At 35.6% G+C, this 26,811-nt stretch overlaps 1 protein-coding gene across 4 annotated transcripts in view; it reads left to right on the top strand.

Annotated features, from left to right (window-relative positions):
- Positions 1-26,112, top strand: part of LOC110377433 (oxysterol-binding protein-related protein 3) — a 45,423-nt gene extending 19,311 nt beyond the window's left edge. For 2 of the 4 annotated variants that reach the window (XM_049845848.2, XM_049845847.2), the window contains exon 7: positions 108-3,667. In XM_049845848.2, the coding sequence (XP_049701805.2) occupies positions 108-3,604 (3,497 nt within the window). In that variant the 3' untranslated portion in view covers positions 3,605-3,667. Of the gene's footprint in view, positions 1-107; positions 3,668-4,987; positions 5,081-6,019; positions 6,142-6,699; positions 6,835-7,245; positions 7,328-8,560; positions 8,597-10,741; positions 10,909-11,365; positions 11,484-11,849; positions 11,942-12,341; positions 12,792-13,179; positions 13,277-14,063; positions 14,264-14,728; positions 14,942-15,502; positions 15,674-16,054; positions 16,169-16,643; positions 16,783-17,238; positions 17,354-17,698; positions 17,822-18,391; positions 18,513-19,009 lie in introns of those variants that run through there. The other 2 variants (XM_064041351.1, XM_064041352.1) reach the window with 2 other exon arrangements.
- The last annotated feature ends 699 nt before the right edge of the window (positions 26,113-26,811 follow it).

The raw sequence follows: 26,811 nt of genomic DNA, 5'->3' as shown, positions 1-26,811 counted from the left end.
TATAACTACGTAGACGCAAACTTTCCCGTCCCCTTTCACGAATATCCCTTTAAAAATCCCTATTTATTCCCATCTAGTCATACCTTCCCTTTTCCCCTCCAACACAGGTACAGGCACTTCCCACGACACCCTGGGATCTTCAACGTATAGCTCAAGCGATGATTTCCCCTTCCCCAGCGACAGAGAACACGCTTCCGACGAAGTGTGTGACGACAGTTTCTGTTTCTGTCACTCCAGCTTCTACCCTTCCCCGGAAATCTCCCTTCCCCGCAGCCCTCTACCCAGACACTACCTAGAACCAAAAGTCTACGACGAACCAAAGGTCTATGATGTACACTTAAACGAGAAACTATTCAATAACCACAGAAGCTTATGCTCTATGAACTGTGTCGCTAGGTTCACACAAGAAGATCTAAAAAGAAGGAAATCCCCAGACATCTCTCTAGGCAGCACAGACGCTGAAAAACAAATACATAGCACAGATCTTGATATCAACTCTGTGAGAACATTTGAAACTGTGCTAGAAGACGAACACCAAATAAGCCAGGAAACATCACCAGTTCGATATTCAGGGTGGAACATTGGCGAAGGAAAACGACCTTTATTCCTTGACACTAAGGTTGGACCTACGACGGCATACTTCTTCTTTACGCGAAACAAGTCCCGCTGTATGAGTCCCAATTCGCCGATGAAGAGGAGTAAAAAGTCCACCAATTTAGTGAAATACAGAAACTTTATTGAAGAGCCTACTTTGAAAAGACCTCTGAGCAAATGTATGCTACTAGGAAAGTATAAAATGAAAGTGTCAAAAAAATCTGACCCTGAAAAGAGTGCAGACCGAGGGGTCACTTGTGATGCTGTAGAGAAAGAGAGTAACGAAGTACAAGTAACTATTATCGATAGCAAGTCGTTACAAGATTCCATGACCACGTCAGACTTCGACACCATCACAGACAAATTGATGATCTCCATATTTCAAAATGCTAAAAACACTCGTGCCACCGAAGCCAAATTTTATATCAAACAAGTAATCAAAGATTTGTATGACGCCAAATTCCATGAAGTGCATCCAGTTAAAGCCTTGTTTAGGAGTTTACTAGAATATTGGCTAAAGAATACTAATGTGGAACCAGTGAAGCATGCTATGAAACGTAGTCGGTCGATAGCTAGGCAGTCAAATAGATTCTTCACTAGAGACAAAAATCTATCGAGTGTTTTCATTAGTAACGTGACTAAGCAAACACAGTTCCACGGACTCAGTGAGATGCTAGTGCAGTACAAGAAGAAACCCAAAATGTCTCAAGACGAGAAGAAGGCACCGCCACCAAAATGTCCGAGCCCACGACGCGACACCGAGAGTTACGAGAAGGAACGCAGAATACAAGAACTAGAGAGGCTACTTAAGAACACAGTGTACATGTGTGAAACGACCAGAAGTAAAGAAAGGGATATTAAAATCACAAAAACTCTGATGGGTAACCTCGGGAAGCTATCACGCAAGTCTGAGCTGGATGAATCCGCAGAGTTCAAGATCGATAATTCCAACTCTTCGACGGAAAAAATACAGGATACATTGAACCATCTTATAAGTGAGACTGCGATACCCGCCGATGTTGCTAAGGAATTGTTGGGTGCTTACTTAGATGTGCTACTTAAAGATGATGCTAGAAGCCTAACGAGCACAAGCTCTCAATCCAGTGAACACTCGGGAGGACCAAAAGCTTCTAACGAACTTTCCTGCGAAGTACAAACTGAGGCTATAGTCAAAAGAGTATCTAAAAGCGTCAGCACTCTAAAACCCGCGGACCCAAAAAAGGAAAAATCAACCGAAGTCATGAAACAAGTCGATCCCGGACAACTGTACCTGAAAGAAATATTAGACAAAATAACAACAATATTCTCTAGAGTTAGGAAACTGGATGAGAAATGTCGCAACAATGAAAAGTCTAGCGGCGATATAAAACCCAGTAATTTCAAAAAGGAAGAATCCAAAGACGAATTAGGAAGGTCTGTGAAGGAGTATCCTGGGAAAAATCTTATCTACGAAAACTTTGACGAGAACTCAGTTGTTATAGGCCTTTCTAAATACGATTTGGAGCATATTTCCATGTTTAGCGATCCAGCTATTCAAGGGATTATGTCAATAACTATCAAACTAAAGGAAAAACCTACTATAGCTGAGTCCAAGCTCGCACACCTGAGCCTACAGTTCGCTGAGTCTCAAAACTTGAAAAAGCAAGTAAAGCATGAGCGTCCGTTGAAAGAGAACTGGCTAGAGTACATGCAACCGGCCAACACTAACTCTAACGAGATATTCCGCAAGAAAGTCAAAGTTGCTGAGAACGCTTTCATAGACTTCCCGCAAGAGCTTGATCTAAAACCTTATACAAGTAGCAGCGATGCCACTTCCAAAGCATATAAGGTGGTACATGAGAGCGAACACTCTATAGATCTGTCATTTAAGAGCAGCGCATCTATAGTCAAAGACACAAACGCCAAACAGTCTTTTGAAAACGAAGGAACGCAATCCTGCTATATCATGTCCTTTAAAAAAGATTCTTTGGCCACAAAATTTCAGTCTAAAAAAAAAGTTCGGCTCAAAGACTGTAATGGTGTGTGTTTGGATACCAACGGGTTGCCTCCCACTAAGCAAGCTGAGTTGTCAGTATTCGAAAACCCGACGCCGCGAGTTATTGACGAGAAATTCATATTGTTACTGCTGGAAAATTTGACGTTGCTATCGAAGAATATACCAAGCTTACACAAAGAGATAAACAACTTATTCTTGAAGTTACGGAAAAAACACGAGAAAATTTTGAAATCGTGCAGTAACATGCAGGGGTTGAGTCTGTTAGGTAAGATTTATAACGAAGAGTCCGTTGCAAGGGTTAGTAGAGACGCGATGACACAGTGGGACGTGTGTGGCACACCGGGAGTCAGTAGTAACGTCACCCACGAAACAGCAGTAAACACAGCAACAAGTAATGTGAAAGAGAAGTTGCAACTGAATGTGAGAGATGCGAACATAAGCGCTATAGACTTGAAGTTGATGATGAACTCGCAAGTGCAAACGATGAGTAACTCGGAGGAGTTGATACTGAAGTTTCAACGGGAGCGGCCTTTAGGAGATACGTCGTTAAGCATTGCACGATCCGACTCGGCGTACAGTATAAAAGCAGAGATGGAAAGGGCAGCTAAGCGTACTAACTCCAAGCTACAGTTCAAGAAGATATGTGTCCTCTCCCCCACGCTAGCTTCTATGATAGATGTCGACGCCCACAACATTCTCATCCACCCTCAAATCCTAAAAGAGCACGCAATCAAAAAGAAAAAGCACTCATCAAGACTTAAACAGGATTTGATTAAAGAAATTGCGCTCTTATCGCCTTCGTTTAAGGTTTCAACTCAATCGCAGACGGATAGGAAGTTATTACGTTTTGTTACTGAGCAGGCGATAGAGAAGGATTATAAGATGTATCAGCTATATCAGAGTTATAACGTGACGATGGCTAGTTCTTTGACTGATTCTAACGTGGAAATAAACCCCAGTGATGAAATGAAGACGTTGTACCGCTGTTCTAGTGATCCGTCCTGTTCCGGTTAGACTGTATCGTTTATTATGTAGTTATTATTATTTTAATTATATTAAATTTTTGGAAGTCTTTTATTTACGGATATTATTACTTACCCTCACTGACAGATCTATTTCTCTATGGATTTGCTTTCTAAATATAGAATATTGACATTAGCCCATTATAAGGATTGTCAAATTCCTATCTTATCGGAAGTAGTGGATGGTCTAATAACTTGAACCAATGCAAACCGCTGGATTTTATGATTTGCTAGCTAAAATAAGATATAGCTTGAAAGTGCTGGCTAACGGAAGAAGCAGAGCCATTATTTTCATGCAATGTAAGAGATTTTTAAAGTTTTTAAGTAGTTTTAGAGCTTAGGCAGTAATATGTAGGCAAGTACATAGCTAGAAGATTTTCTTAGCACAGTACATTATTTTGATCATAGTAGGATACGTTTAAAGACTCCATTTCTTTTTAGTTTAGAGATAGTATTTTCTGAGTAGGATGCATGAGTTTATGTAATTGTTTCTTCTAGTATATTTTGAATAAATAACAGTAATATCAATAGTAATGATACAGATTATACAAGTTCTAATTAATGACCCATTGGCATGACTAATTAAAATATCATACTTATGTGCCTACTTATAGGACACATTCAATCTTAGTAAGACGGCATATTATGACCTATGTAAGTAGCATAGCAACTATGTATATTCAATAGTAGTATATGCTACAAGTTTTATTATATTATATCCTCAAAGTATCGTAGAGTCAATTAATACTGCGGAAATAAATTCATTGAAAATTGCCCCAATACAGGGAAACTGATAAAAATACGCCATTGAGTCATATAGTTTTATCAACAAATTACTTTATTATTACTACGTTTGATAGTGTCATAAATAATTATTATTATGTTATTACTGTTAATAATTCGGATTGTTTGACTCATGCACCATTTGTCCCTGCAAGTATGTTTTTGAGTGTTATGGAATATATTGGCGAAATTGAGCGAATATTGGCTTTTAAGAAAGAAATAATGGCGATTTTTTTGCACAAGAGAGCTATTAATAACGGCAGAGTACTTTAAAAAAAACTTAAATTGGTCCCAAATCAATCTCATAGACCATGGTTATTGAATAAAATAATCAATAGACTGTCATATTTACTAAATTACTAAAAAGTATCTCTTCAGAATGTACTCCTTTTAAAATCTCCAAAATTGACAATATTGACCTTATGTTCATCCGTTCCCAATCAGGTATTACCTACCTTTTAAACCTTATTATATAATGCTCACTGCCTAAAAACTTATCTGCCAACAAAATTCCCATTTATTCCTACAAGTTCTTCTGCGCAATATATTCCAAACCGCTCTCCCCACCCTCATTGACGTGTGATGTCTGTAGGGCTGTTGAGCCCCACCGCCGGGCCCATCCGCGGGCCCCAGGCCGGCTTCGTCTCCGGGACCCCGGGCGGACGACTCGCCGGTTGGATTATAGGTATGTGTTCCTTGTAAATGTGAAGAAGCCATGTCGGATTTTACATTGATAATGTAAGATGTTGCCCTCTAAAATTATATCAAAAACGTGTAAGTGTCAAATTGTAGGGAATTTCCTATGAGTATGCTTTTATGCAGTGTCAATTAAACTTCTTGCTACGTTTACATATTATGTATTTAATTGAAATCAATAATCAATTGAATCGTAGATAAAACAATTATGATGACGACATGGCTTCTTTACTCTTACTTTAAATGTCTATTATAATTTAAACAAGTTGTAGTCTGCGTCCGCAACTTACGTTTTGTCAATGCATGTCTATGAAAATGATCTGCCTGATATAAGGTTTTTGTCTCTTTAACCGTTGATTTCGTGATGCGAGTGTAGCATGGCTATTTACTTTGTTTGCATAAAGCGATGCGTTTGTAATAAGTCCAGTACATACTGCTAACGAGTAGTGTATTCAGTGGGCACTGTCGTTGATGTTTATTTTACTATGGAAGGTAAACGCTTCTATGCTGATCTCGAAGTCTTGTGGTAAAGAAGCTTAATTTTCAAGAGAACAGCTGCTATAACAAAGCGAAGACTTTTAAAATTCGTCGCCTCTGCTCCTAAAACTGTGGTAAAACATTTGGGATATATTATTTTAAAAAGCAGATTAATGTTCAATACTGGGAACCTACTACTATTACATATAATTATATTTCCCCCCCTTAAAAGTATATGGGTACCAGTGTATATAACACCCATCTTTCAGATAGATACCAATATCTACTGCCTTTACTTTTTCACTTATGTCATATGTTGTACCTGTATTATACAAGCTAGCCAATAATAATACACCAAATAATTTCTAAAATGAAGTCATCTACCAACACACTTTACGAAACCTCATATTTGATTCCCCACTTTCATTCTAACGTTACTCCCAACCCTCAGAATCTGGTGGTCCACTGGAGAATGCGTCCCGCGAGCTGGGGCAGGCGCAGCTGTCGGTGCAGCAGCTGCAGCGGCTGCTGGATGCCTTGGAGTTGCAGCAGCAGTTGCACCATGATACTGATGTGAGTACAACTAGAGGTCCCGTTACTCCCAACCCTCAGAATCTGGTGGTCCACTGGAGAATGCGTCCCGCGAGCTGGGTCAGGCGCAGCTGTCGGTGCAGCAGCTGCAGCGGCTGCTGGATGCCTTGGAGTTGCAGCAGCAGTTGCATCATGATACTGATGTGAGTACAGCTATATTGAAAGAGCACTAGGCAATTTAGTAAGCAGTGAGTCGTTAAAACTTTATACTTGAATAAAGTAAATAAAAGTCTAGAATAAAATATATTCTCAAAAAATCCTGGCCGATAAGAATGTCGGCGAAAAATATTATGTTGGATTTTCTCATCGTCTATATATTTACAGTTGCCATTTTAGAGCTAATATTTATCAGCAAAGCAGCCAAGATCAAACAAAAGCTAATTTATATCAATAACAGTCATTATTTATTCAATTGTGAAAAGAAGAACCTTGAAGCTCCCATTCTACTAAAACTTAAAGAAAAACAGTTGCGCAAAATTAGCGCCAATGCGCAAAACTGCGCAAAAACCTAAAGCTACAATAAACATTTTTATTCTTCAGGTATCAATAGAAGGTGCATCCCCCAACGTGAAGAAAGACCGTCGCAAGTTCGGTCTAAGGAAGAAGAAGTCGAACAGCAAGTGTGCCTCCGTAGAACTACAAGCGTCGCATATAGACCCGTCCAGTTCACATATGGTAAGTGTTTACTATTTAGAATCAAAATTATTAGCTTTTTTATCATCGCACTATATGGTACTGGATTCTTCTCACACAGGGAAGGAATGAGCGTTAAAAGCACCTATACTCCAGGTGGATTGGTGATTTAAGACTTGGTTTCCTCAAGATATTTTCCTTCGCCTTTACTTTACTCCAGTCATTTAATGTCCAAGGTATACTTAGATATTAGAGTACAATGATACGTGAACAATGATTTCATTTCTAGCCACAAAAGAACTATCTATGACATTAGTCTACCATTGTATAGTTCTTGCGTTTGAGTGGTCTCGGGACATTGCAGGATTTGCTGAAACAAATTCAGGGTGTCAGAGAGGTTCAAAAACTTTAGTTTCCCTTACTTTTTTACACCAGACTTTCCCTTAATTTTAGGCATTATCAGCATTGACAGCGCCCCCCTCTCCCGGCGGTGGAGCGTCTTCCGTACCGAACTCCGCAGCCTCCCTGCCAATAGGTAAGTCTATTATGTGTTATACTGGGCAATATATTTGTTTATACAATTATATATGTTATATGTTCAGTTATATGTGTCACTGCACACGTGTTTGTGTTAGTGTGTGTTAGTCGCTTTATCATGCTGTTATGTGACGGTTTTGTATGGTAAACGGTTAAAGTAGAGATTTTTAGTTATAATAAAATAATTTAGGATATATTTGGTTCATAATATAAAGTTCATCAATTTGTTACAATGATATAAGTAAATAATGGACCCATGTTGATACCTTTTGCCATACATTACCCTAGAAAAGATTAATATTGTTGTATGTACATGTGACAAAACTTTTTTTATTTAGACATCCCTAAGAACCCACTCCATGTCTCCCCATAAGAACCTGAATGGTTGTCATATATTCCTTCCAAAATATACCTTTAGGTATACTAAAATATGTTTTTATTTTACTATGAGATAAAATTAGTCGTATTTTTTGTTTACAAAAATAAATAATCGTTTTGAAACTTATGTCTTTGCAAGGATTTTATGAAATTGGTAAGTTTGATCACAGCCGCCTTGGCATGGCTCTGAAAAAAATACAAAAAACAAGATGGCGCCGATGCACGTGACTTTGACATTAAGCTAGGCATGACAGGCTCTTGTAGAGTTGCTATATTCATAACATTCACAGTACCAAAACTTAAGTATGTAAAAATAAAAATTATTTTCGAAAAAACTGAATAACTAATTTCTATATTCTCAGATTGTCAGCAATCATTATTCCGCAAAGCAATCAAAGTTAAGTTTCCTATATTTCTAGTTCAATCAGAGTGTAGCAAAAGAAAAAAAAACGTAATCCTGCTTATCGTATGATCATGGTAAAAACAAATTATATTCGTAACAACATACTGGCATGAAAGAGCTAAAGTATTGCTTATTTTGCAACAGAGCCTATAAATTTTTTGTCAGATCATTTAAAAAAAAAAAATCTTAACATATTCGTGCTAATCTTGAAATACTCAAACGTTGCTTAACTTTAAGTTCTACTTATAAGTATTTCTATCGCACAAAATAAGATAGAATGATGTTTGAGCAGTCCTTAAAATTAAGTGGCGTTTTGAACCTAAAACTGACTCTAAAATCCTATCATACATAGTTATTTACATATTTTCTACTTAACTTACCATCGCTATACTGCACTAATTTTCAAAAAAAATACATACCTAATAAAAATATTCTTCTTTTCCGTTGCAGCGTTTCTCTCGACTTTTCTGGCATCCACCTTAGTTCGTAAGACTGTTTTTATTTTACGATTTTGGACCCTACTTGACCCCCTTTCGAAAGCATCGCATTGTATATAACGCTCAATGCTCAATCGCTAGCTGTTTGCGTTTAGTGCATGGAAATATGTCACATTATTTTAGGGATTTAAGAAATATGGGGTCTGAAGATTATCGTTAGCAAAAAGACCAAGTTATAGATAAAGAAAGCCTAGAGTAAAGTATAAAGATGTCCATTTTGGTCCAATTTGATAGAAAATAATTTTCTTCTTAATTATCTTACATAGGACTTAAGATGTGGACGAAATCCATAATACCGTTTTTAGGACTTAAAACAAATCCGGATGTTTATTTGTATTTTTTTCAATCTTGTCTAAAATCAAAATATATCTGCTTACTACTGTACTGACTTTCTCGTCATAACCCAATATGATGAAACAAATTTCAACCTTTACCTCTTTAAGCATAAGGTTCAAAATTATTATAAAGAGGAAGCAACCTTATCAGTTATCTTTCACTTCCCCTATCATAGATAAACAAGATCTCAGATTATCAATGATCTCAATATACCTACAAAATCTTAGAACAGTATACGAAGCAAAGCATTATAAACCTTAAGTGGTCCAAATAAAGTCTATTTTTGTTAGAGTTGGATAAAATCTAAATAGATCGGTTTGTCATCATAATACATCAGTACTTTCCGTGATGGCGAAACAATAGGCGTTTGTTAAATTGTATAATTGAGTGTTGTTTAAATTAAATTAATTTTAAACGCAAAATATAATGTTATAGAAAGTGTGATAAGTGCATAAAAGTGAAATGAGCATATGAATATAATGTAAACACCCTTTATTGTGTAAAATTATAATAAGTTAATATATTAACTTTTTTAAACTATCAAAATGACAAAAGAAAGTGGTGGTGTGTTAGTGCCTTTAGCTACTATAATATGTCAATATATTAGACAAGTATTGAAAGAGGAAATGCATCGAAATTGTAAGTCCATTCTTATTATCAGTAATTGACCAAATAGATAGGTTAATATGTGAAATTCATCATAATTGTTTTAAATGAATTAGGCATCTTATAAATTACCAGATGAAGAAAGTGGTAAATCACTTGGAGATCAATTATCTGTTTCCGATCTTTTATCAAGCTGTTAATACTATGCGACCGTTATTCGAAAATTATCTAAGCTTCCAGGGTCTATACAGTACATACCTCGACTGTAAAAACGTTATGAGAATAGTTCTCGCCAAACTTATAACTGCACATTTAGTAAATCAGAGGATGCGTGAAGAATACATTCGCAATGCGCATGCGCGTACTTATGCTCGTAATTTAGCAGCATACTGCCATCGAGTTTTGCGAGAACTGTAGTCACATTAGTCCATTAGCTATCGAAACATTTCATATTCAGAATGTATATTCGTTACTGGCTAAATATACAACGTCACAAGAGCACCTCCATTTCAAAACCTTGTTTAAGCATGAGTTTCTTCACGAATATAAGAATGCATTGAAAGCAAATGCATTGCTATTATAGAACTGTATGGCGAACGTATGACAGATTCTAAAGTTAGTCGTCAATCTTGCGAAGTCATATTGACTTCCAAAAAGTCAAACAGCTAACTTGAGGATCCCCAAAATACGTAGCCTTACTGAATTTACTACAAAATTTGATCAAAATATCACTGACGGTATATGTTAAACTATCCTGATACTAGTGCGACCAAGGAAAGTTTCATATTGGATAGCTTCGTCTTTTTCGCACTAAAATCTGGATAGTTTCAACGCGTCAAACTATTACCTTATATTGTTGCTACTGCCTGTTACTTGATGCTCTAGTTTATACACACTATCACTCATTTACTTAAATTTTAATAATTAAATACTTTCCAATTTTAGTGAAATAATCTAAATTGTTAGCAATAAGTTTGCGCAGTATCGACTTTTTGCGCAAATTTAGCGCAACTTTTGCGCAAACTTAAAACGCAAAAAAGAGCTTAACACTTCCCACTGGCCCAAAGCAATGCAACAGCAAATATCACCAAATTTTTAAATTTTGATATAAATAGCATTCACCACACGCCCAAAAAATTTTTTCAGGGTAAATTTTACCCTTTCACATTAACATCGCATATGTTATTTCCAGCTTGCGCGGCAGCTCGGCCCCAGTCCCTGCCCGGGGCGGAGACGTTAGGAACCGCACAGGGACCCGCGTCTCTGACTAGTCTGACCCCTGATCACCAATTGAGGGAAGACTTTACGGTTCTGGCCAAGGATTTGGTTGCTAATTTGAAGACTGTTGTTTCTACTTTGGTGAGTAGTAGATGTAGCTGTAACTGTAATATCAATATTAGAATTAAAGAAACGAATTATATGAACTTTTAGCAATTTGCCTCAGTCTTTTATACTCTTGGGGCGTTCTTCATACCTTTATATTTTTGACTATCCGCGTAAAAACTTCTCCGCGTACATGGATAAAAAGTAGTCTGTAGCTTTTCACGATAAATGGGGTATCCAACAATCAAATAGTTTTTCAAATCACTCCTGTAATTCCTAAAATAGCCTCATCTAATTTCAAATACTGTCGTGTTAGTGTTTGCAAGCATAAATGTGATTTACTAATGTAAATTCTTATTATACCAAGACCGTTTGACATTTTGTACGCCATTATAAGGCAAAACATGAGTTAATACTAATTATTCTAAGATCTATGCTTTGTGCCATGTTTTACAACATAAAGTTACTTTATCTTTACCCTCAATATCCCCAGGTATGTGAACGCGGTCGTCTCCGCGCCGCCATGGAGGCGGCGGAGTCGTCATCAGCCCCCGGGGCGGTGCTAGCGGCGCTGCGCTCCAACCTCACCACCGCGCTGCATCAGAATTCCGGTGAGACTGCTACATACGTGCTGTAGTTAGGAACTTTTGTAGGAAACTAGCTGTTCCATGAAGGTAAATGGTAAATTGCAAACAAAGTAAAGGATATACACACAAATTGTTATTATTAACATGTATATTATAAGCATAGATGAGACATTTTAATAGCACATAGCAATAACGTCCATAACGTAAATAATGACGAGTGAAGTGTTCCGCGCAGAGCTGCGGTCGCGACTGTCGCGCATCCACGACGCTTCAGACCTGGCTGAGATATCCTCCGTCGGACCTAATTCTGTATATTTCCTATATATAACTATAGTTAATTGTAATAGCGCATAGCAATAACGTCCATAACGTAAATAATGACGAGTGAAGTGTTCCGCGCAGAGCTGCGGTCGCGACTGTCGCGCATCCACGACGCTTCAGACCTGGCTGAGATATCCTCTGTGGGACCTAATTCTGATGCTGTAAGTTGACTTTTAAATATTTTAAAAAGTAGCCCCCTTATTATAAAACCTTATCCTAAAAAAGTACAGGCTTAGTACTAGGTTAATGTAAACCATCGACTCAAACAAAGTTATTGTTTGACCACGATTGTAAGACCATGTTTTATAATTGTTTTCCCCATTTTCAACCGCGTGACGTGGAAACTAGTTCGCTTACCCGGATAAAATGCAGCCTTCGTTATTCTTTTAAGCTATATTACCGAAAAGTTTCATGAAAATTCATTCATTTATTGTTCCATGAAAAGATATCATCATCAGGAATATCTTCCATATATACGAAGATTCTCATTTATGTTTCTTTTTTTTAAGATTTTACTGCATTCGGTTTGGTGTGTCTAAAATATAACCTACTGTTTTTCAGGTGAACAACCGTCCGTTCCAACAGTCCCTGAGCTACAGCTCGTCGTGTGTGTCCGCCTCCGAGTTCTTCGACGCTGAAGAGCATGAGCTGGACCTCAAGCCTGCTGAGATTATTGCTGCCGATGAGGTAGGACTTACCTCTAACTGTATACATCATGAACAGGTGAACAACCGTCCGTTCCAACAGTCCCTGAGCTACAGCTCGTCGTGTGTGTCCGCCTCCGAGTTCTTCGACGCTGAAGAGCATGAGCTGGACCTCAAGCCTGCTGAGATTATTGCTGCCGATGAGGTAGGACTTACCTCTAACTGTATACATCATGAACAGGTGAACAACCGTCCGTTCCAACAGTCCCTGAGCTACAGCTCGTCGTGTGTGTCCGCCTCCGAGTTCTTCGACGCTGAAGAGCATGAGCTGGACCTCAAGCCTGCTGAGATTATTGCTGCCGATGAGGTCAGGATGAATTACCTTAGAATTGATGTACAGGCTTTCTATGCAGTAACAATTACTATATACTAGCTATTTCCCGCGATTTCGCCTGCATCCCTAAGGAACTTCTACGCGTAAAAAAACAAACATAAAGTTTCCTTTTCATTATATTAGTGCAGAAAGTATAGATGATCAATCAAATTATTAGCTCACCTTAAAAGCTTGAGGGATTTATTATTTAGTCATTGTTTTAGTTTGTTATGTCATACTTTTTCGTTAGTTTAATAGTCCTAGGGAACCCAACATTACATAACATAATTAACTAAAAACGAAGCTGTCAGTATCAGAAATGAACCGTTCAAAGTTGGATTAAGTGGCATGGTCTAATAATAAAATAACTTTTCCTTTACAGTCGGGTGTTATCGAGCTAGAAGGCGACTCGTCTTCAGAAGCCGGTTCTCTGAGCAGCGAGGAGGGGTCGGCTAGCTCGGACAACTCTGACGGTGCGAGTGAGTTTGTGTCACTGTGTGTAGATAGCCTTACACCCACTGTAAACCGCTTATATACATAGTCTTATGATGAACGCAAATCTGTCTGGATCGACCGCGGCCAAGGAATGGAATTTTGGAATTCTTTATGTGAAAACAATTTTTGTTTGAAACCTTGGTGAATCGGCGGAATCAACCCTATTTAATAGTTTTGGTTCCTTAGAAGGGGTCGCTGCGGTCAATTTTGGAAGGTGTGTGTTCACCAATAGCCTAATAGCTACAGTAGCGAGCTTATGTATGAGTGAGTGAATCTGTATCACTGTGTGTAATCAGCCTCGTGTGTAATATGTGCAACTAGCCTAACCTACGTTATTTTGCTTTGTAAGTTACTTTAAGCTCTTAAAAAGTTTTATCAAAATCTGTTCAGAAGTTAGTGGAAAAGTGTAACAAACAGCTACATTTTATATGTATTTGATTATTTTGTTCTGGCCAATAAAAATATTATTTTCCAAATTTTTATCAAACCATAAATATCAATTTGCGAAGTGAATATTTTAGAATTTATACTGTCCGACTGCAGGGCTGCGGTTTTATAGTTGCCCAAGGCTGATTTACGTTTTTAGAGTCCAAGTTTCCTCAAGATGATTTCCTACACCTATATGTATACTCAGTTATTTGGCGTTTAATGTTTATCTTAAAAATTACAGTCTGATCTGTAATCGATACATGCATATTCCTTCCATATATACCTCAAAATCAACCTCTTCTGATCCAAAACGAAACCAAACTAAGTATTTCCGTCCCCCAGTAGTATCAGCCGAGCAAGTCACGCTCCGTGCTACCGAAGCCCCCGACACGGCGGGCTGGTCGCGCCGGACCCGCCTGCCCGCCGCGCGGCCCACGCCGGGCGGGCCCAGTCTGTGGAACCTGCTGTATAAGAATATAGGCAAGGATTTAAGTCAGATCTCCATGCCCGTTACTATTAATGAGCCGCTTAATATGTTGCAGGTAAGAGATTGTTATATAATTGCATCCCCACATTCTATGTAAATCACTTACGGGGTAAACTATAGCCTATGTTGCCCGGACATAGCAAAGCTTCCCAACAATAAAACAAAAGAAACAAAATTGTTCCTATTTATGATACTATAGTAGATAGAATATAATGTGTCCTGACATAAGCTGAAGACCCAAAACACATAAATACATAATTAAAAAATAATAATTTATAAATACAAAAAGAATATAATTTGATAGCTATATCAGCTGTCACCTTATATTGCCATGTGACGCCCAAAAATATATAAATCTGTGGATGCTCTTTTATGCAATACTGGGAATCAGCACAATCCCGTTTGTTTTTTTTCTTAAAAATGGAAGCAGTACTATTATGAACAGTTTTCTTGGTGGGTCTGTACTTGTGATTTATCATGAATTCAACTTAAATTATAGTAACCTTTACCTTTCTTCCAGCGTCTATGCGAAGAACTAGAATACTCGGAACTCCTGGATGCTGCATCAGAGTGCAAGAGTCCCATCGAGCGTATGGCGCTGATAGCTGCCTTCGCAGTCAGTGCCTATGCATCATCAGCTCACCGCGCAGCTTCTAAACCCTTCAACCCTCTGCTAGCCGAGACTTATGAGTGCGTGAGAGATGATAAGGGCTTCAGGTTTATTGCTGAACAGGTTAGTTTGTCTTTATGTGGCTATCAATATCCCTAATATCCAAATTTGCGTACCTCATCATGTTTTCTTCATACAAACGTGAGGGCTGCTATTTTGCTGTCTGAACAAGTGTATTTCACAAATCAACCTGACAGTCTCTGACTTATTTTTAATAATTCTGTAAAGTTACTGTACATGCTCTGTATATCACCAAATGCTACACTGGTTGGTCTAAGATTCGATATGAAAGTGACAAACTTTTATTTATTTTTTACTAGCTGACCCGGCGAACTTCATACCGCCTTTTCCTTATTTGCTCACCGTTTAGACCTACCCTGGACTAAGACAAACATTTTAAAACCAAAATCAGCTCAATCGGCCCAGCCGTTCTCGAGTTTTAATCAGACTAACGAACAACAATTCATTTTTATTTATATAGATTTACCTTGCAATTTATGTCTGTAAAATGTGAATGAAATCTCGCAACTCAACTTTGAAACAGATGTTAAACCGATTGATCTAAAATTTTGTATACAAGTTTTGATTGAACAATGAATTCTAATATTACCTCAAATTCCCCAGGTATCCCACCACCCGCCGATCTCGGCATGTCATGCGGAATCTTCTCGCTGGTGCTTCTGGCAGGAAGCCAGGATCAAGACCAAGTTCTGGGGCAAGTCCATGGAGTTCCAGCCTACTGGCCGCGTCCATGTGAGGCTGCTCAACACTGGAGACCATTATAGTTGGAATAAGGTAGGTGCAGTCATATGATCAGGTTTTACCTAATGGTCCAATGATCCTACTGAAAAACACAAAAGGTTGTTAAAACTCAAATTGACACTATTATTGTCACCACTTTTATGTCCTTGAGGATATCCTATCATTTTAACTTAGATTACATAATAATATGACGTTTAATTTTAAGTATTTTACTGTGAAGCCCAAGTTTACTGCCAGTGTAAACGTAAGTTTCCTTAAAATAATTGTTTACTTTAATACCTACTTGTACCTACGAGTTCATAGTAAACAATTGTTTTAAGAAAACTTACATTTACATAAATTCCCGACAGCATAACATAGCTAAATTGTTATTATTTCTTAGTGATATAATCATTGATTTCGTTTATGTAATAGGTGACGACATGCGTGCACAACCTGTTCGGCGGACAGCGGTGGGTGGATCAGTACGGAGACATGCACATCACATGCCACGGCACTGATATTACATGCAAACTTAACTTTATTAAGGTAAGGATTTTTATTGAAGTGTAGCGGTTTCACTCGCTTTCTAATAGTATCATTTCTTGTACATGGATTATGTAAAGTAAACTTGGCGTCTCAATGGAACTACTTGCCATGCATGGATTATGCAAAAATAGTCGGCATGTTATATTACTGCCAAGTTTCATAAAAATCAATTTAGTAGTTTTTGCTTGAAAGAGGAACAACATCTATGCAAACAAAGTTTCGTTTTTACAATACTACATAGCAAGATTAGTTTCATTCAGTAGCAGTAAATAATGATTAATTTTCAATATTCGGCAAGAGTAATAAACGTCTTGTATTTTTTTCCTGTAACCTTGTATTATTTTGTATATCAGTAAATCATAAAATTTCAAGAAAAGCTTCTACAAACTATAGTATATTTCTGACTTGTGCCAAAACATCATTTTTTTAAAGAAAGATATTCACTTACGCAACGTAATCATATTCTCTCCCTCAGGCGAGTTCCTGGTCATCAAGTCGTCACGAGGTCCGCGGCGCGGTGGTCGGTGGCGGCTCGCGGCTGCGGCTGGCGGGGCGCTGGTCCGAAGCCCTGTACGCCGGGGACCCGCCCGCCGCACGGTGTCTGTGGCGACCTGGTAAGTTTTATTGTGTTTTGTAGGTATTACAAGAGATATCTAGGTGAAATGAGAATGTTTGATAAGTAATCAATTCAAAGTATACATTCAATAATCTAAACTAATATATTTGTCAATCTTCAGTTCGTTTTTTATACCCTAATCCGACGAGAAAACACAATGATCTCAACCATTTAATATGTTAGCCGCGCGCTTGCCGCGAGCAAGCCCGATATATTACGATACATCATATGACCCATTATAACATATAACGCGCATGCGATCTAAATATGGCGATAAAATCACTCGCTTGCCATATTTTTGATATGTACTAGTCAACATACTGCGCCGACTCCAAAAACAATTGGGTTTAAAAGAGCAGGAGAATGATGATGTTATTAGTCAAAGTGAGTAAGTACTTAGTTTGGCTACCCACGTGACATACACCATGTCCTAATTAAGTTTTACTTTCTGCAGGTGCGATGCCCCCGGAGCACGAGCTATACTACGGGTTCACGCGGTTCGCAATGGAACTCAACGAGCTGGAGCCCAACATGCGCAGCACCCTCCCGCACACAGATACACGACTCAGGTAACATATTATATACATACTAGTAACTAACAAGTCAGAAAGTCTATACTAACATTGTAAGTAAAATTATCGTGCTTTTATGTCAAAAGTACTAAAAAAAGAGTTCCCTCGGGACAGGTGTGACCGATTCGAAACTTAATTTTATTGTAAGTTTTGGTGTGCAAAGTTAGGAAAAATATTTTAGGGTTAATTCCGCAAGACATTAAATCCAGGTTTGAATGCAGGCTGTAGTCTTACTTTCTTGCAAATGCACGTGCAGCAAAGTGACCCCCTATTGATTTTCGCAATGTAGCGTCAAAAAAATCTTTTTAACAATATACTCCATGTTCATCCCACTGTACACAGGCCAGACCAGCGGGCGCTAGAGGAGGGCGACGTGGACGCGGCGGAGCAGCTCAAGCACCAGCTCGAGCAGTCGCAGCGCGACCGCCGCCGCGACTCCGCGCTGCACATGCCGGCTTGGTTCCGGTACGTATATGTACACAGACCAGCGGCACTAGAGGAGGGCGACATGGACGCGGCGGCTGTTCTGATATAAGGAGATCAGCCAGCGTCAGATCAACGCAGGATATATTATAGTGCATAAGCATTTGCGTAGACACAAGTGCACTCACTATTCCTTTACTCTCATAGCCCCATAGGACAGCAATCCGACTCAACGGAGACAGATCAGGTGCAGGTCAGTGGCTGTTATCAAATGTTCCGATATGTTAACAACTGTTCTGATTTTTACCAACCGTTATTATCTGTTTATACTTGTTTTTGTTTACGTCGTTGTTATAAATGTAAAAAAAAACATTGTGTGGCAAATGAGCACCATGAAATTAATTTCCTATGCCTTATATTCAAATTATTTTTTTATATTTAAACTGACAATGTGTACAAGTTTTTCCTGTGCTTAAATTACTGGATATATTTAAATTATTTTTATACATTTTCTGGCAATGTGTTCAGATACTAGGGTACAGATTCGCGAAGTTTAACTTCGCGAATCTGTACCGTAGTATTATCATAAATAGTATAATTTGTGTATTGCAGTAAAACAGTAGAGAGCGGCGAGGAGACGTGGGTGTTCAGCGGCGCGTACTGGAAGGCGCGCGAGGCGGGCTTCCCCGACACGCCCGCGCCCGCCATCTGGTGACCGCCTCTACTCATACATGTACGTATACAAACACCACAGGAAAATGATAAGAAAACACTACATTAATTTGATGAAAAGGATTTTGGCAAAAAAAACTCAAAATTGATTTAATCCAAAAAAAAGAGGATTTTTCAATTTTAATTGGTCACCTGAATTTTTCGTCTATTGCAACAAACTGTACAAATATTAAAATACATCATCTCGCGAGCCTTTTCCCTACTTCCAGCTTCCAGTCTAACTTGTTCAGCTGAGTACTAGTGTTTTACAAGGAGCGACTGCCTATCCGACCTCCTCAACCCAGTTACCCGGGCAACCTGATACCCCTTGGTATAGTCTTGATTAGCTGTCATGACTTTCTGGCTTCTACCGTCAGTGACTACTCGTAACGACTGCCAAAGATTTTCAAATGACAGCCGGAACTACAGATTAATTATCGTTTATTAATCTGAAAAATTATTTTATTAAAATCGTTTAAAAAATAAGTTTTAAATATTAATTATATATAATTGTTTCAGCGTATACCGCAGTGCGAATGGCTCTGCTAGATGGTTGTGTCTCGCTTCCGGCTTAGCGTTACGTTAACTAGACTCTAACTGTAAGCCTCTAATCTCTGTTGTCTAACTAGGTATCTACAAGTTAAACTTAACTATTATAGGCCCAAGTTACTAACAACATAACCTATCTACTAATATAATAAAAATGATAATTTGTACCGTAAAGGCTCCGAAACTACTGAACCGATTTGAAAAATTATTTCACTGTTGGATAGCTAGACTTTCTCGGAGTAACACAGGCTATATTTTGTCTCGGTATGGGCAGTAGTTCTCACGGGACGCGAGTGAAACCGCGGGAAACGGCTAGTTCTTAATAAAACAGTTTTATTATTACTTTGAAAATGTATAAACAGTTGTTTTAAGAAAACTAACGCTTATGTTGTTAGTAAACTTGGGCTTAATTTAACTATGGCGGTTAAATGTTACTGTGGTTTAAACTGTGTAAATGGATTAAGTATTGGTATTATTTTTCATTTAAAATAATTGCGAGTAATACATAACGGTCATTAACGCCATCTTTGATTTTCAAAAGGTATTTTATTTAGCGATGACATGGAAAAAAATCTTAGTTCGCTCGTTAATGTATTTAAATGCGTTGAACGCTTTGAAAAATATGAGAAAGATGATATAAATAATCATTACTCTTTGGCAAAGCAACGTGATATACTATAGATTTCAAAAACTAATCTATCTTGATTGCTTACCAGATATAGGGATTTGTTATTACTTGTATGGGGCTCATCTCTAGTGCAAATCCAAAGATTGATTATTCAAATCTATAAAGATATAGTAGATGTCTATCGCTAAATAAAGTGCCAACATATTGTTTATATAATATTGATATATTATAACAAAGCGTCGGGTACCTGTAAACTAATAAAGGTGTATTTATAAAACCTTTCTTTCATAATCTATGTAAAATAACACTAATCAAAAATGTGTGAAAGAAGGTTTTTATAAATCAATCTTTGAACAAAGTATTTTAATTATACACATTGAGATAACAGTTATTTTTATGAACGTGCAAAATATGAAATATTATATAAGAAGTTTTACTATAATTAGCGTGATTGAGTATCGAAACTGCTTTCTTCACAAAACTGTGTGTTGATAGTACAGGCAATCATGACAATTATTTGAAACTTCTTATAACACCTGAAGTATGTACCTACAGTTATGGTCAAATAAATTTGCCACTCTGAAATTCGCTACTAGTGACTTCGCGATAGTCAAAACGTCCGAACAAAACTACTGCGTAAGCACAAGGTGTCAATGGCTAAGTTCAGAGCGGTAAGTTTATTTGACGAAATGAGTATTCTTGCTTAAATTACGAATGTAGCTAAAATATAGCAGAATGCGTTATTGGAAAATAATTGGAGATATTCCTAAAATATAGGTATTTAATGTGGAGCAAGTGTCAAAATTCTCTCTTGTCTCTCTGTCTAATGTCCAATCGCCATACAATGGATAAGTTATAGAAATCCGTAATAAAATGTGATGTAACAAAAGGATTTATCATTATAAGTTTGTCTCGCTAACTTATTGATAATTTCGTCTGATACTTTTTGAAAGATATTAAAATGAAGATATTATATTCTACTTAATACGTTTATACGTAAATACTTGTATGGTATCAACAGTGTTTAAATTGTACTTCTTCCCGTTTATATATGGTTTGGTATTAATGTATTATAGTTGATATAATTTAACAACAATTAAAATTACCAAAAACAATGAATTGTCGTGATTTTGTGACGTTTTAAATGTCAAACAATTTTCAAAAACTTCATTTATGTGTAAGTTATCTTACTAAAAGAAATATTTTCTGTTTTACCTATATCAGGCTTGTTATACTCCTGTAAGATTGCTTTATCTGTTTTTTTTATTAATGTGAATGAATTAAAATATGCTGAAACTTTGATATACATAAGAAACACGCTTTGGTAAAATATGTTTGGCTGTGAAAAGTTTCCATTTTCAAAAAAAAAAGTTTATCATGTTACCACGAAAAGCAAATTGTGTTATTTATTTTATTAAAATCAAAACGATATAAAAATGAGTTGACGCCAAAATCAGCCGAAGTTGACATTTCTCAAATGTCAAATTGCAAACTTTTTGTTTGTTTTTTTTTTTGGTAAATACACACGTAATCTGGGCGTCTGTTTTATATTTTTGAACGAATCATGAAATGATTTAGTTTTAATAATTATTTTTATCATGTCACAAAGTGGAACTCCTAACGTTATTTTTATTGTATTTTTTAGTTAAAATAAACCTTTGTTTTATTCAAATGTCTCGTCAATTATCCATAGGGTCATGGTTGCACATAGGGGGGAGCACATTGATTAATTTGTTACCTAATTAAAATAAATTACTTAAAAATAACTATGGTTGAGGTTAATACGGGTTAATAAAAGACAAATACTATCTTTATCGTTGAAATAATTAAAGAGTCACGGTGAAGGTTACAGCTGGAATATAAAAATAGATAAAATATCAAGTTTTACGAAAACAAACTAATAAAAACGTTCAAAATGCACTCAAAACATATTCTTATCGTAATATATTCAATCTTATCACAAAAATTGCATCCTATCTATGCATCTATTTTTATTATTGAATTATTCAAATGTATAGATAAAGTGATTCGATAAAACGACATTCACTTTTAAAAATAGCGTGAGAAATTGAACTTGTTTGCAAGTTTGACACCTGTTTTGAAGATTAGCGTTGTAAAAAACAGAAGAAATATATTTATATTGTGACAATGGTCAGTTACAGATGTTTTATGACATGAAAGCGGTTGAGACGTATTTGTGTGTGTAAATGTCACATGCGCATTGTTTTGTATGACTTGACGACTCGGCCACTACTTGAGCTTCCAAGCTTGCGCACGCAAAGACACTGTGCAATGTGCATGGACATTAAGTAACACACACAATTATGAGTCATCTGCTTTTGTGAAATAACACATCAGTACTTCTGCATGCACATAATTCGATATTTATTCTTTTGATACTGGTTTTTAATAAATATTACAGTTATATCAACCATTCTGACTTTTAAATAAAGTATTTTTTATGTAGTACATCCTGAAATCTATCTGCTATTAATTCTCTAAGTATGTAAAAAGCTGTAACCTTCACCGTGACCGACTAAACAGATTGTCAGTACGCTGTATAAAATAAAGAGCTATGTCGTATCTAGATAGGCGCTTCTTGTAAACTGTTCGTGACGTGCTATCCGTGTTGTGCGCTAGATGTCAATGTTATTGTATATAGGAACAAATGGGCTTTACCCAACTCAAAAGAAGGGTTATGATTTTGTAGGACTTTCTGCGCGGAAATTGGGAAAATGCGTTCAACAATGTTTTAAGAGCCAAAAAGCACTGCTTAAAGAAATTACAAATGAAATGCTTTTGTGTCATATCATTTTTCAGTATGTCATACAAAATGAACAAAACTTGAATTAAAAAAAATAAAAAAATAACATGAAACGAAGACTCTTCAGCTTTTAAGCAAAAAGAAGCAAATTACTGGAATTCTAATTAATAAAGCTATGATATATTGGATTTATGTGACATAAAAGCATGCTTTATACCTTTTTACATATTTTATTTACCATACGGGTTTATAGGTTGTTTTCGTTAAAAATAAACAGGTCACAACGTTATCTTGTCACATGAAAATGGTATATAGTGTTTATTTATGGAAATATTACTACATTTGATGGTAATAGATAGTAAAGCACTGGTACTCAGCTGAATCCGGTTAGACTGGAAGCCGACCCCAACATGATTGGGAAAAAGGCTCGGAGGATGATGATGGTAATATCATGCGAAATAATTTCCGGTATTATAAGTTGATTCCAGATGTTTTGAAATAAACGATTTTTAAGTCTAATTTATTTTCCTGTAAGTTTTGTTGTTGTACATAATGAAGACATTTCGTGTATAATATTTTTTGACCTTTAAAAAAAATACTTTACGTACTTAGTCGCTTAAAAAATACTGAACACTTTTATTCGGAACAATTTTTTGTTAAAAATGTACCATTAAGTATCGTAGCCGCTTCCTAAGTAGCTTTTAGTAAATTAATATGTGGTAAATTTTAAAATATTAACGAGTAAGTTAACGCTAACATTTAATGTAAGTTAAAGAGAGAGTTAAAATAACATGATCATATAAAATAATTCCTATAAGTTTTAAAACACTGTACACCATTTTCAAAATAAATAAAATAACAAATTGACAATGAAATAATATTTCGTGGATAAATAATTGTATTGTTAAGTTACCATTAAAATGAAAACAAAACTTATTATGACACTTGCCATTTTCTTTAAGAGAATTTTAAAACTGTAAACAGGCTAAGCTTATAAAAGTAATTTGGTAAATTCTATAAATATTGAACTTTAGAATAACAAATTATTTTATGTGATGGTAAATAATAGCCTTGTTTATGTTTTTTCTTATATAATTAAAAATTGGTTTTAATAAAATCGCAAAGCAATTGAATTTTATGTCGTTTATGATGTATGAGTTTTTAAAAACTCAACGTTTAATCGTGTTTAATGCAGCTATAATAAGTACTAAAAGGTTAAGGTTTTAGTGTAAAAAGAAACATATTATTCCACTACACCTTCATTTCTTTCCCACACTGAAATCTTAATATACTTTAAAAATTGTATGTCACAAGATCAGACACTCTATATTCAAGTATGAATTAATTACATAATTTTGATTTTACTAAAAACAGCTGTGATGGTATTTTATTGCAAAAAAAACTGGACAGTGAAGTTTCCAATACGCTTAGACTTGCAAAATGCAGTCAAAGAAACTACTGGATTATATTTAGCATTAAGTATAGTTACACATAATTGCCAAAAAAATGGGAAATAGTAACCGTTCTTGGTGTTCTTTTTTTCTGTTTCTGGTTAACACTATTTCCCGTTTTTTGATAACTCGTTAATAGTTATTATTGAATAACAATTTTTATTATTAATTATAAAATCGTGGCTAGTGAATTTTATGTATAGGGTGGCTAGTTAAATGTTTAAAAATACTTAAAGTACAATTTGAAATTTTCTTGGTTTTTTCTTCGTTTTTGTTTTGAAAGAATTGTTATAGCTGTTTCTTTTTTGGGAATGCACGCTTTTAATAAAGGTACAGTCGGCTAAATGGTGATGTTACTGCATTTTTGTCTACGTTTGTTTTTATTATCAAATAATGAATTGGTTGCAAAGAAAATATATTTTATAAATTTTGATTTTATATATGAGATTTTGAAACAGAATCTTAATCAACAAATTGCACTTTATTTTTCATGACTGCAAATCGTTTTTGTTATTTGTAACATGATTCCGTTTGCTTACTGTACCTAATCGGATTGTCGTTTTTATTATTTGTGTTTACACGAAAGCGCTGTTAGTATTTTGTAATGTACTTAAATATTTATTAAGTTCATTCATTTTGCTTTGTTATGGTGCATACTCTTATATTTTCTTTGTTAAAATATTAATAAAAACAATTGTAAAATCTCGTTCAAATGTTAATAAAACTTAGTTGTATTTTATTTTTTGTTTTCTTTTATTTATTGATTTTTAACTGGATGAAACCAGTAAATAGATTAGTGATAAATTCGTAGTTTAAATATTTATAATAATAGAGTTCATGGTGACATAGTTTTGACGTTCTAGTGTTAAAAAAGTTTTTTTTACAGTTATGTATTGTAAATTATAACAGTATATAAGTGCCTTTGCCTGCCGTTTGATTTAAAATAGACAGTTTGTCAGTTGCATTTAGCAATATTTTTGAATACAGAGCTACACACATTATGACATACATATTGACCGTTTATCGATAACATTTTAAAATCGTCCATAAGTGTTTTTATAGGAAAACTATTTAATTATTGTAAAAAAATATTTGCTATACTAATATGCCAAAATGTCTAGATTTATTCGCATTCTAATTCTTCTTTCTGTCTATGAACTATTATATGAATTATAAAGTGGAAATTACTAAAGATTATACGTAATATTTGTTCTCTTCTGATTGTACATACAGTTTATATCTCTCTCAGCACTTCTATTTGTCAGTATGTATGTCTTCACTTCTAAACCTCAAGGGATTGTTGCTAAATTTTTACCGATTTGCTTTATTTATAGAGTTTTTGCTAAGAGGCTTATGGTTTTATACGAAATAACTATATGTTCGGACTGCCTTTTTGTCTTTGTTATTTATTTTATTATTTGCCTACACATTAGGATTTCCTAGAAAAACAAAGAAATTTAGTTATCTAAGTGTAAAATGTTACGCTGATATTTTACATGAGATTTTTTTTTAGTAACTATACCCATAATCAAAGTCCTAAGGATAATTTATTGGTTTTTAAATGCAAACACTACTTTGAGGTCACATGTAAAATCAAAATATTTAAATATTTTTTATATGAATAAGTTGCGGTGTGGTGATCTAAGTAACACGATGATTAATGTTAAGCCATCGATAAATTACAAAGAGGCGCTTCCATAGTTAAATTTATAAGTAAGTACACTACTAAGTTATTTGTAATTATAATTATTTCATTCAAAACTATAGATTAGGTATGAGTCTTAAGTATTTGAGAGTTTTTGTAATGGAAGTCCTAAGTGTCAGTTAAAAAATATGAACTGTCAATAATTTTGTGTCAAACAATGAATACATGTGTTATTTTTTACAATTTCATAATAATATCTTACTTTATTTACGCTCTTCTGTAAAGTGATCACAAAATATTGCTACTGACTGTACCAACAACTCTTGACCGACTTCCATTACACAAAAAGTAAGCTTAATTTCCTAAACATAAGGTATATTTTTCAAGGCTTGCTGCACCGCAATCGTTTACAAGCAGTACAGTCATCAATTCTAAAGTTTGTATGGAATAAAGCTTAATATTTAAATTAATTATGAATAATATATAATAATATAAGCTAATGCAAAGTGCTACGGTTGAAATTTGTTATGTGGTTCTGTTCGGTAGCTGATAATGATGAAATTATTAAAGGAAAATTCAAATTGATCGTTTTTTTATTATTATTTCAAACCTTAACCTTTTATGTTCATATAACATGCTAATAAATGGACTGTTGAGTACTCATACTGTACCTAATAATATATAAATAGGATTTTTTTCGTTATTTTGTTTGCATCCGCCCTTGTTGGGCTCCGAAATTCTTTGAATGTTGACAAGCCACACCTATACCATTCCCGAGTAATTTAATTAGTAGCTTGTTCAATAACTTTAATAGTTATTGTATAGGCGAAACATCTAATCAAAATTTTCTAATATTTAAGAACTGAATGAACTATACATACCTATGATCCACAATAAACTTTTGATTGAATATTGGGTATATTTTGTCACGGTACGGGCAGAATTTTCCTCGGGACGCGGGAAAACTGCTATTTTTCCTATAAAATGAATATCATATGGGTAAGTAATTATTTATTGTTCCAACGAGCTTCTAAAAGCCACTTAAATAAATATCACTCGGTACTTACTATAGGTAGATAAAAACAGATGCGTGCGACCATTTTACAATTTCGATAAATCTACTGATCGCTCAAATTTTGGCGGGAACAGGGCTTAGGAATGCGCATCGCATCGGCTTACGTTCATAAACTAGCACATAAGTTCAGTGCTATTATTTAGATATTTTAAGATTTGTGGAAAACATTGGCCCTGCTTGGATCAGTTATCAGAACGAAAATCTAAACT

The sequence above is a fragment of the Helicoverpa armigera genome, chromosome 25, assembly GCF_030705265.1.
Source record: "Helicoverpa armigera isolate CAAS_96S chromosome 25, ASM3070526v1, whole genome shotgun sequence".
Taxonomy (NCBI): domain Eukaryota; kingdom Metazoa; phylum Arthropoda; class Insecta; order Lepidoptera; family Noctuidae; genus Helicoverpa; species Helicoverpa armigera.
The sequence above is the reverse complement of the archived record's forward strand: the minus strand, read 5'-3'. Positions and strand labels throughout refer to the sequence as shown.